At 46.3% G+C, this 11,678-nt stretch overlaps 1 protein-coding gene across 4 annotated transcripts; it reads left to right on the forward strand.

The window, feature by feature from the left end:
- The first annotated feature begins 1,076 nt into the window (after positions 1-1,076).
- Positions 1,077-11,606, forward strand: sgce (sarcoglycan, epsilon). Of its 4 annotated transcripts, XM_030082308.1 has the most exons (13): positions 1,077-1,234; positions 2,470-2,580; positions 5,605-5,727; positions 5,962-6,119; positions 6,512-6,584; positions 7,856-8,054; positions 8,567-8,729; positions 8,831-9,045; positions 9,523-9,549; positions 9,964-10,152; positions 10,506-10,549; positions 11,200-11,237; positions 11,398-11,606. In XM_030082308.1, the coding sequence occupies exons 1-13, from the start codon at positions 1,189-1,191 to the stop codon at positions 11,446-11,448; spliced, it is 1,437 nt and encodes a 478-aa protein (XP_029938168.1). In that variant the 5' UTR covers positions 1,077-1,188; the 3' UTR covers positions 11,449-11,606. The 4 variants fall into 4 exon arrangements, with proteins under 4 accessions (XP_029938168.1, XP_029938171.1, XP_029938170.1 ...); XM_030082311.1 differs by lacking the exon at positions 2,470-2,580; XM_030082310.1 differs by lacking the exon at positions 11,200-11,237 and having other exon boundaries at positions 1,078-1,234.
- Positions 11,607-11,678: the final 72 nt, after the last annotated feature.

Raw genomic sequence — 11,678 nt, forward strand, 5'->3', positions numbered from 1 at the left:
CACGTAATCCTCTAAAATATGTGCTGTTGAACCATTTCGAATGAAAATGATTTGATGTAAAGCAGCAATGTTTTACATCTTTATTTTCTACTTAGAAGAGCACATCATTTTTAAAACTATGACCCTTGAGAGACTCAGAAGCACAGAGAGTGAATATTCAGTATCTCTCTCCAATTCACCATTTAAACAGAAACTTTTTGCAGGCTGAGCCCGGAGCTATTGACCTGAAATAAGTCTAAAGAACCAATATTATACTCATTTTCCACCCCCGGAGGCTCACGCCACCGCCTCATTGCCATGCATCACGCACAGACCTATAGCGATTGTTGTGATACATTCATACTTGGTCCAAACAGGCTATGTGAAGGTGTTGCTAAGCAACCTAAAAATAATCTTGAGGGGATAAAAGGGAGGGTGGAAGAAGAAAACAGCTACGCGCAGCACAGTGCAGAGGATGGAAGGCATCGTGTTGATCGCCACAGAAAGCCAAGAGTCTGGCTTCAAGCGTGAATTTATCAAACGCCGAGCACTCAGGACCCAGCATCAGTATGTTAGCAGGAATTAGGGGGCTTTTCTGCCAGATCAAAGAGTGGCAGATGAAATCAAGGGAGCAAGAGGGGTGAAACAGGGGTCCTGAAGCCCTTTAAGCAGACGTGAATGGGAGCCAAGGAGCCAAAACACGGCCATCTGTCAGCCTGGACTGTCTCTGCAGGGGGTCTGGACAGATTGGGTTAGACTTTCCCCAACATGCCTCTGCCCTCTTACAGCTGTGCGCTGGAGGTCAATCTTGGCCAGGCGACAGTGAATCTGTCCTCTTTAGTGTGCTGCAAAATTTGAGAAGCATCATGAGAGAGTCATTAATCCTGAAAACAGAGAAAAAAACAGCAATCACAAGAGCTGCAGAAATATCAAGGAACAAAAAGGACTAATGCATCAGAGGTCCACATCGCTCAGGAACATTTGGTAAAGGCGTGGTGCTCCTATTCGGATTCACATCATGTTTTGCTCCCTTTTTTATGAGACAACCGTGTTTTTCCACCCAGATGTTGGGCCAATGGGAAGCCGAGCTGCTTCCAGTGAAGGAAGGAGGCGGAGGGAGGAATGCTGCAGGATGCTCATGGCTGTCAAACCCGGTGGCGTTTAGAATAAGACAAAACCCGGCTTTTTCATGTAAGATCCGGGACCACCATGCTCACCATGTCCCCTGCAGCTGCCGCGGTGTGGCTGGGCGCCGGTACGTATCGACCGACCTTGGAAAAATGTGGATATTGCCAGGCGTTTGCCGATGACGCTGGTTAGCTAGCCGTTAGCTCGCCGTTAGCTGGATGCTCGTTTTTTCCAAGAGGCTGAGGAGGAGACGTGGAAAAATGGCTACCGAATGACAGCTGCGCCGCTGTAATAAGGCTGTTACTGCCGTTTTATCACTTTCTGTGCCATACCCGATTAAAGATGTTTATTTTTTTTACGTTTTTTCCGCCTGCCTGTGCTGATGTTACCCAGTTTATCTGAAAAATGATGCTCGAGTTAATCTCAAACCTGTTCAGGTAGATGACATTATTAGGAAACAGTATGTTAAATCGTCCCATTAACAGCAACATATTTGTTACATCTGCATGTCAGTGTATCATTGTAATGAGATTTTTAGGTACAGGGAATACATTTCCTTAAAATCTCAAAATAATACTCAGTGTAAGAAGCATAAACTGTAGATGCATGGAAAAGCCAAAACATAACAGCTGACATGCATTTATTTGCCAATTATCTTATTATCAAACCATTATCTGTTTTATTGGACTGGCAAAGTGGACTATAGTGATAATAGCCTGACTTGCACATGGAGTTTGCATGTTCTTGATATGTTGAATTGATTTTCCTCACTTCTCACAGTCCAGATGTGTGTTGGATCAACTGATGAACAAAACCCTGGATAAAACAACTGTAAATGAATGATTTGGTTGTTTTCATGGTAATTTAATATTTGTTTACTTGATAAAAATTTAAGAAAACAGGGATACATGCTAATTGTTGGGATGTCAGTCAAATATTACTCCTGCTCAGAAAACATCTAAAACTAGTTTAAGTTATATATGCTAATGCTCAGCAATGCTGTGTTGAAGAGTCAGATTATAAAAGAGACGGACACATTTCTCCAGGGTTAGAATACATTTCTGGCTCTCTGTGAAGCGTGCACACCTCCCTGACCATCTGGCACAGGTTTTCTCATTGTCTCTATGGTAAAACCAAAACAAATAGAAGCGGCTGTTTGTTTCCATGCAACATATTTCTGAATAAAGCATAACAGTGCAGATTTTTTTGTTAATGCCATGTGCGTATTCTGTTTTTTAATGTTCTACACTGTCCTTATATCTGTTTACATTTCATTATCAGGATTAGCAATAGGGTGTTATGTTCAAATGTCTGTTTGAGCAGCACGACTTGCTTTATCCACCCTCTTATTTGTCGATCCAGTTTTTTGCGTTGTGCATGGCTATGATACGAAAGGCAGCGCTTTGCATGAGAGAAATGTCCGCATGGAGCAATCCATGGCCTTGAAGCAGAGAACAGCCTTGTACAAAGATGGTGAGTGTGTGTGTGTGTGTGTGTGTGTGTGTGTGTGTGTGTGTGTGTGTGTGTGTGTGTGCAGTGGTGCACTTTCTGTGTGGCCCCGTTGTCCCCTCCCCCCTGTCATAACACAGTGACACGCTCAGCTGGTTCCCCATTAATACTGGCATTATTGTTTTGAGCTGTCTGCTGTCCCTCAGACTTGGCCCACTTTCTTTTGGAGCTTCGTCAGTTTAAATCGCATATAAACGCCTCACTTTCTAGGGTTAGTATTCACTCTGAATCATTAACAATTACTATGTATTTCCTTCTTTTTTTTTAACATGGTGATAGTGCTTCATAAAAGATGATTTTTTTTTAGCATTACTTTAGAGGAGGAAGTCATCTACTCACCTTGACAAGAGAGCTGGAAGATCAAACTGACTGTTTAGTTCCCATCTGAGACATGAGCCTTCGCCTTCTTTACGTTGTCGCAGCAAACACTTCCACTTCCATGGCTGAAGCTCATCACAGTCAGAATACGGGAGCCTCGGTCCAAACAGTAGCGATCCTTGTCTACGCTTCCCCGCTGAACACCAAAGGAGCACATGCATTCCTCCTGACCCAGACTACACGGGCCTCTGAAGCTGACTCGACAGAACTAAAGGACGCCCTCCTCTTGTCTCTGCCCCAGCTAGTTAGAGGCCTCGGTTAGCCGGAGCCATTAGGACAAGGGAGGGCTTCTCTCCTCCTTCATGTTGCCGATGGCGTTTTAAAACTAAGTCATCAGTCCTCATGCACAACCCAGTCCAAGGTCGGCGCAGAAAAGCATAAAATCTGGTTATCCATTTCCACCTCCCCCCTCACCCCCCAAAGGCTTGTTAGTGATTTCCTTTATTTATGAGCAACCACTGTTTCAGAAACTTTGAGTTCCAATGAACTTTAGAAGTTCTCTGCATTTATTTTGTGCCTGTGCACCGAGTAGTTAGAGGTTTAATATAGCAGCCATTGTGCAGAACTTCTCTGCCTCTGCGTTTGTAGCTAATGCAGTCAGGATAAGTGTGCAGTGGACAGTTTAGTATTAACCTTTAATTGGTGATGTATTGTGTACTGTGGGAGAGCTTCAGGCCATCAGCTCGAGACGGCCTGGAACAAAGTCGTCCCGCCGCATATAAGCAGATCTGATGCTATTAGCGGCTCTGTGGCTTGTTCAGACAGTGATCTTCATTTACACCTGCTGCGCCTCGCCAGCGGGGTTGAAGCACGGCCCAGAATGACGATCACAGGAAAGATGAGAGAGAATATTGTTAAATCTGGGTTATTGCGAACGGGTTAAAACACAGTCCACATCCCAGAGTGTGTTTTTAATCCTCACTATTCGTTGGCCATCTGGGCGTGCGCAGACGTCCCGCTCGTCTCATGTCTCAGCCTCTCTCACAGATGTTTACGCCACAGCCGACTGTTCTCTGGAATACCACAGAATGGCCGGTGTTTGACCTTGACCCGGAGAGTCTCGGAGCGGTCCTTTGTGCGGTGAGGAATTGATGAGGCCCACTGGGTCAGATAATAGAATCTGAGGTTGTGCATTCAGAGCGGGATTTTGTGGACTGACTTGAGTCATCAGAGAGAAGCTGCTCTGCTGAAACTCAATGAGGTTTTAGTTTTAGTTTTTTCTCTCTCTCCCTGAATAGCCCAGATCCAAACGCTAACAGGCACAGCAAGAAGAGCCTCTGTGTGGATTAGTCATGCCCAGGTGCTTCCCTGAAAGGTGATGTGGTGGATAGAACCTCAGGCTGTTGAAGTAACGCTGCATTTTGTGGACACTAAACACTATTGATTGCATCTGGCTGTGACTGGGCCCGAGGGGACGCTGGACATATGTGCCTGTTCAGCATCCCCGTTACTGACCCCAGTTTACCACGCATGCGGGATCGTTTTTATGATGGTACCATCCTCGCAGCTCAGCTGTGCACGGAGATAGGAGTGAGGCTATTTGACCCGCTAGATGTTGAGTTTCTCCATATATGGCCCTAATCTTCTTTGTTCTCCCCGATAACAGATAACAGCCAAACGTGCCATACTGACTTCCGCTTATCATGGATTTGAAATGTAAATCCTGCTCGATTACTCTCTTTAGGGGACTCTACTCATAAATCAGCTTCCGTTCAAACAGAGGGCTCAAGTAACGGTTAATGGGATCACACCAGTGATAGTGGAGGATTTTCTGACTTTCTGCTAATAAGTAGATTAAAGAAGGAGGTAAAAATTTGTGAGTTTTAGCAGCAGCTCGCCTGCAGGAAGGTACATATAGACACACTGCATTCCCAGGCCGTCTCCTAGCTGCTTAAATGCGTCTGGAGTTGTGTGTCTGCAGGCGACAGCAGCTCACACTGGCTTCCTATTCCTCTCGTAGCACACATCCCCACTCCCCTCCCTCCTCTTCCCCTTCTCCCTTGTACTCTCACCCTCAATCTCCCATGGTGATTAAAAATGGAGTTCCCACCCACTGTGGGAGAGAGGAGGGGAGAAAAAAAAGGGGGGGGGGCAGAGAAATGCAGCGCAGAAGTGGTGCAGCGTCTGAAAGGAGACGAGCGAAGAGAATGACGGAGATGGGTAAATCACCTGCAGCCTTACCCAACACACTCCTGTTTGAGGGACTGCCATTTTCCAAGTGATGCCCTTTACAAATAAAGACTAAATGTTTGTGTTTGAAAGGGAGTGGGACTAAACAAAGAGCCTAATGGAGTTCAAATGAGGTTAGCGAATGAAATGAACTTGGTTCTAGTTGAATGACTCTAGCAGCTTGGTTTTTCCTATATTCGAGATTAAAGTCTAATAATGTTTTTTTCCCCCCCTTCATGCTTAATTGTTTCTATATCTTATCCCTGTGTGCTGCTAATACTTTTCCTTAAAATGCAGAATGAAAGAATTCTATCATTAGCTCAGTGCCTTCTAGTCTTTTCCAGTAATTACTTCTGTCAGGTCAGTAATGACGAATAACACTCACGGAATCTAAAACGAGATCCGCTCAGAAACTTACTGTGTGTAATGTTTGCGTTTCAGTGGTCACCATCCTGTCGAGGTCGCACGCCGACCGCAACGTCTACCCGTCTGCCGGAGTGCTGTTTGTCCACGTTTTGGAACGAGAGCACTTTAAAGGGGAGTTCCCCCCTTACCCGAAGTCAGGTACAGCCCCAGCCACCTTCGCTTGTTCTGAAATCGATAACGCTGCAACATTAGTGGGCATAGTTATTGGCACAAGCGCGGGAGAAAACTCTGGAGAGCATTGTCTCTGCGTCATATTTCACTAGGAGGAAGTGTTACTGGCAACACTCACGCTCCTCGCTTAAAAGATCTAAATGCACATTACGGGCCATAACAAATCATCCAGCCGCCTCTTATTGAAATTGCCGTGTCCAGGTGATGCCAGCAACGACCCCATCACTTTCAACACCAACCTGATGGGCTTCCCGGACCGGCCGGGCTGGCTGCGCTACATCCAGAGGACGTCGCACAGCGACGGCGTGCTGTACGGTTCCCCCACCTCGGAGCACGTCGGCAAAGCCACCGTCATAGAGGTGGGTAGTCGGACCACTTGGTGCACTTCTGCTCGGTATGACAAACGAAGGAAAGATGATAATGATAAAGGAATCTGTTCAATATTTTTACTGAATCACTGAGTCCAGCTGATTTGCATGCATTTGAAAGCGGTATAGTGCCATGCCACGGTCTTAAGTCCTCAGACTTAAATTCCATCAGGTTTTGTTATGCTTTCTTTGTCCCCCATAAGCTACTGTAGAAATTCTTTTCCCAAAGGGCTTAGCTCCTCCAGCCGGGCACATGTGCCTCTATACGGCGCCTCCGCTGGGTACAGACCCTGCCTGGCGTGTTGAGCTCAGCCTCGTCCAGAGAGCCACAGCCCTATAAGCTGCACTGATCTGGGCTTAAACTTTCACCCTGTGTGTTGCAGATTACCGCCTATAACCGACGCACTTTTGAGACGGCGCGGCACAACTTGGTCATAAACATCATGGCCACGGAAGGTAAGAGGCGCCAGTTCCAGAGCTTAGAGCGGAAAACAGAGATCAGACTGTGCAGCCTCCGTGATTAAAACCCGAGGGCCACTCCGGCTGTGTGGCGGACTTCCCTCGAGAAAATGTCGCCCTTGATTACTTTATGAAGCACAACTAATCAGTCAGGCTGAAGAACCATCAGCAGAACAGGCGTGCTGCGTTATTGAGGTTTGCTGTTTAGAGTAATCTCACCACAAGACTTCTTCTGGAGCTTTCATCATCCGACACTCATCAGCAGATGGTGTTTGTCCAGTTTTGTGGGGATTTCTTCCAAGATAATGTTTTTTTTTTTTCTAAAAACAAAACACAATCATCAAGGATTTTTTTTTTGAGCAATCAGTAAGTGAATACAACTTTATGTTTTGAAAGAGGCATCTATGCAATTTACATAAACTCACATGTCAAATTCAGCTTCGACTCAGATAATCAATTATTAATCAGAGTGATCAAGCCCAGAGGCTGAACTAGAGCCAGATGCTGCGTTAGCGGGATAGTTACCAGATGGAAAGGTCCCATTTCCCAGTTTACAGAGCGTTCACATGATGATAACAATCAGGCGGCTCGGCCACATCCTGTAGCGCTGCTTATTGCTTCTGTCAGAGTCCAGAAAACTGACAAACAAGCTCAGGAGCTGTAATTCATCTCCACGCCGGATTTATGCTCAACTGTAGAGCCGCAACTTTATCTTCTGTTGATGATCACTGTTCCACCAACACCAAGCCTGTTTTGTTGAGTTGAGAGAGCGTCGTAACTGTAATCCGCCAAAACGTGCATCTAACTGGACAGTGAAAGGCCAAAATTCTACGCATCATTTGTTGAGTTGCACTGTAAACACAGCCCCATATCTGTGTGTGTCGAGTCACCACATTGTCTGTTCCCCTTCCTCTTCCACATCTGTGTGTGTGTTCGCTGGCTTGTCAACCAGTCACGGTACATACACTGCGGCCTGCAGTGAGGCGGAGGAGCGGGCGGCAGCTGCTCGCAGCATCAATATCACATCACCCTCCTTATGCTGTGAAGCCAGCCGCCATCTGGCCGCAGACGGAGGATCAGTCAGAGCAGCGGCGTCCGCGGGACAGGCCGCTGGAATCCCCGTCAGCTCTGCAGCAGTAATAAAGTCGCTGCGTTCCTCCTCCTCCTCCTCCTCCTTCACATTTACGGACTCTAATGGGTCTTGTTTTGCGGCCCGCCTCAACATCTTTCTCGTAGTTTCTGAGTACCTCTCGGCCTGTGCTCGACAGAGTTCCCCCTGCCTTACCAAGCCGAGTTTTACATCAAAAACATGAACGTGGAAGAGATGCTGGCCAGCGAGGTGCTGGGAGACTTCCTGGGCGCGGTGAAGAACGTGTGGCAGCCCGAGCGGCTCAACGCCATCAACATCACCTCCGCGCTGGACCGCGGCGGCCGCGTGCCGCTGCCCATCAACAACCTGAAGGAAGGGTGAGACTCTGGGCTTTTACTGTCTTTTTTTTCCCCTCTGCTTTCTTCTTACTCATATATATATAATTTTTTAATGTTAGAAGCCAAATGATTTTTATTCATAGTCACAGAAAGCCTTGCTTAGTGACCCTCCCCCCCCTTCCGTCCCCACTGCTGCAATTCACGCAAATTGCAGCTATTTCACAGCCCACTCACACCATTCTGACATTTTATCTAATTGGGCCCTTGGGGATCCTCCTTTCGCTCTGACTTAGACGAACACGCTCCACCGTCGGTGCTGACAGACGCTGTCAGTCGGCGCAGTTCAGAGGGGAATAGCATACATGAAGTGCCATAAGTTGCGCATCAAAGATTCATGCCGGCGTTTTGAGAGATGAAGGCGTCTAAAGGAGAAAAGCTGAGCGGAGGAGAAATGTGTCGGCTCTAACAAGCGGCGGCATAAACATGTAAAATGTGAATCCCTCATCTCTCCTCTCTCCTTCTGTGTTTTCTTCATCCTCTCTCCTTTCTAGTGTTTACGTGATGGTGGGAGCCGATGTTCCCTTCTCGTCGTGCCTGCGGGAGGTGGAGAGCCCACATAACCAGCTGCGCTGCAGTCAGGAGATGGAACCCGTCATCAGCTGCGACAAGAAGTTCAGAGCTCAGTTTCACATCGACTGGTGTAAAATCTCTCTGGTAAAGACTAGAAAAATGCACCGTAAATATATAAACATCGTTCTTTGATCACCTGGAATCGACTAGATCTTTGACCCGTCCTGAAACGACGCTTTCTCCAGGTGGACGTCAACAAAGTAGCCCCGGTTTACATCCCCCGTCCCGACCCCGGCACGGGGATCCTGCCCGAGTTCGGGGAGTACAACCCCCCGTCCGAGTCTCTGAAGAGCCGGGACTACTTCTCCGACTTCCTGGTCACCCTGGCCGTCCCCGCCGCCGTGGCACTCGTCCTCCTCTTCATCCTCGGCTACACCATGTGCTGCAGACGGGAAGGGGTGTAAGTTCGCCCGGTCTTACGTCTTTTTTAAGCCAGCACTGCACCCTGGGAAATATCTGATGAAAACCACGAAGGTGTTGAGTTTAGTAGCGTCAGTAAAGGGCCCGACTATCAGCAGCGTCAGGGAGGAAGTGGAAATCTGGACTGTGGCTGCAGCTTGTCATCACCATCCAGTAGTTTGGTCCATTTCTATTCACTTCCTCATCAATATGTCCCGGGTTTTATTCATTTATTTATTTTTTTTAGTTATTGTTGTCATGTCTTAATGTTTTCACTCAATGATCATTCATTCATTCGATCATTCATTCATTCATTCTCTGATCGTTTGCAGGCTGGGAGAGACGTGCCCCCCCCCTTCTTTTCACTCTGTTTCAATTCAAACCATCTCCACTCCGCCTCTTCGTCCAGTCATGTGTGTAGATGTTGCTTTAACTCGTAATATTAGTATTTAATTCATCCATTTTGTTTTGTTTCTAGGGAAAAAAGAAACATGCAAACACCAGAGTAAGTGTTTTACCTCTCCTGTGTTCTCCTTTATTTTGGCTCTCGTTTCTGTTCCCTCCCTCTCCTTGGTTTGCGGTTCTGTCCTTCATGTTGTCATTGATGGCCGTTTCATCTCCATTCATGCCTTCATAAGTCTGTTGGACATCCATTCATTAGGTGGGCTGCTGAAAATTTTAATGACCAGCTATAGGGAGTTATTCCAATCAGAAAGCAGTTTTTTTTTCCTCCCAGCATAACTAAATCTTGAAGAATAACAACCTGTCCTGCATCCCAAATCAAACGCAGTAAAGGAATGACAGCAGTAGGTGAGGGTGGATGTTACGTTTCTGATGTGCATGCACGAAGCCAGTGCAGAGAGAGTGCCGCACATGCCGCTGCGATACAAATTCACTGCCTCTCCCCCCCCCCCTGCAGCATCCAGCTAGTCCACCACAGCTCCATCCAGAAGTCCACCAAGGAGCTGCGCAGCATGTCTAAGAACCGAGAGATCTCCTGGCCCCTCTCCACCCTGCCCGTCTTCAACCCCGTCAGCGGCGAGGTGGTGCCGCCGATCCACCCCGACAACTACGAGACCACCAGCATGCCCCTGATGCAGACCCAGGCGTGAGTAAAAGAAGCCCGCTGGATCAACATACAACCAGCCACCATTCGTTTGTCTCTTGCCAGTGAGAAGACCCCGACACGCGAGGCTTCCAGGCATCTTGACACCCCCGTCAATTAAATTCAAAGCAGCGCCGTTTTGATTTATTCTCGTTTGCAGTTCTTTCTCATCACGCCATGTTTACAGCTAATGCCGAGGAAAGCAAGCCTACAGCTTAAGAGGTTGAGGCCGTCCCATGATTCCTCCTAATGAGCTTGAAACAGAAGAATGCGTTAATATATGCACGGCAAAGCATTCACATGATGCCGTTATACCTGAACATCTGTTCACCATGTTTGTTGTGTTTTCATTCCAGGAATCTGCAAAACCAGATTACGATACCACAGCAACGGCCCTCAGGTTAGTGTTTCCCTTTGTTTTGTCACAATCTGCCTTGTTTCATCTGCATCCCAGCTTTTAACAAATAAAAAGCTTCAATCAGCCGCTACATTATGAGCACTGACAGTTGAGGTAAATAACAGCTGCGATGGCGAGATGACGAAGTCAGCTTGGTGTTCCAAGAGTAGTCCAGGAAGCAGAAATGTCCTCGACTTAATGGATCTGCTTTGTGTGTTTTTCTATAAGAGCACAGATAAAGGAGATCCACACAGTTTTAGGCAGGTGGTCATAATGTTATGGCTGGTTGTGTACTGCATGGTCCTCAGTCACTCAGATCGTAGACGGCACCATATAATCTGTATGTATGTGCCTGTGTATTGTTCAATATGTTGTTGCATTAATGTTGACAAAAATGCATAAGTGGGAAGTAAGTGGCTTAATCAGTCTTCCTGTTTCCATTTGCAAAATTAAGTTTTAAAACTGTTTACCTCTTATTCTCTGATTCACTGCTAATGATGAATAACATGCATGTAGGTGCATGTGTCCTCCCTCAACCATCATAAAGAGTGTGAGCAGGCTTCAGACTCCTGCATGACAGCAGCATGTGAGCGCCCTCTAGCGAGCCGCATGAAGCACTAACCAGCTGCTCTCTCTGTTCACCGCTAACAAAGGAGATAATTATGTCATGTCAACATTTCGAAGGCTGGAGGTAGGCTTTTTTATTTTAATGAAGTTACTTTAAGTGGATTTTCTTTATACTCTTAATGTGATTTCAGCTCATCTGTGTAATTAAAGACCAACAGTTTAATTAAAACCTGAGAGTGAGCTCTGGAAAATGTGAGCTCATATTTTTTTCTCCTTCATTCTAGGTAAATGGTATTCCTGAGGAGAGAAAAGTGGCAGAAGCACTTAATTTATGACCAGAAGCATCAGTGCCAGAGCGGACTTTTGTTTCCATGTCACTGTCTGTTTTTTTTGTTTTTTTTTAACATTTGTGCCAAACTGCATGATTGAAAAGTTTGATTATTTTTATGCACTTACACCTTGAAGAGTAAAAAGACTGAGAACAGAGGAACTTGGTTGATCTGAAAGATACCTTAAAATATTTTGGAATACTTGTATAAAATATTTAAAATACAAATATGTTTGT

Source organism: Salarias fasciatus, chromosome 22 (genome assembly GCF_902148845.1).
Source record: "Salarias fasciatus chromosome 22, fSalaFa1.1, whole genome shotgun sequence".
Taxonomy (NCBI): Eukaryota; Metazoa; Chordata; class Actinopteri; order Blenniiformes; family Blenniidae; genus Salarias; species Salarias fasciatus.

Excerpts from the sequence above, each read along its gene's own strand:
- sgce (XM_030082308.1), top strand. The coding sequence starts at position 1,189 with ATGCTCACCATGTCCCCTGCAGCTGCCGCGGTGTGGCTGGGCGCCG. Across the intron at positions 2,581-5,604 it reads AACAGCCTTGTACAAAGATG|TGGTCACCATCCTGTCGAGG; the intron begins GTGAGTGTGTGT and ends TTTGCGTTTCAG. Across the intron at positions 9,550-9,963 it reads AGAAACATGCAAACACCAGA|CATCCAGCTAGTCCACCACA; the intron begins GTAAGTGTTTTA and ends CCCCCCCTGCAG.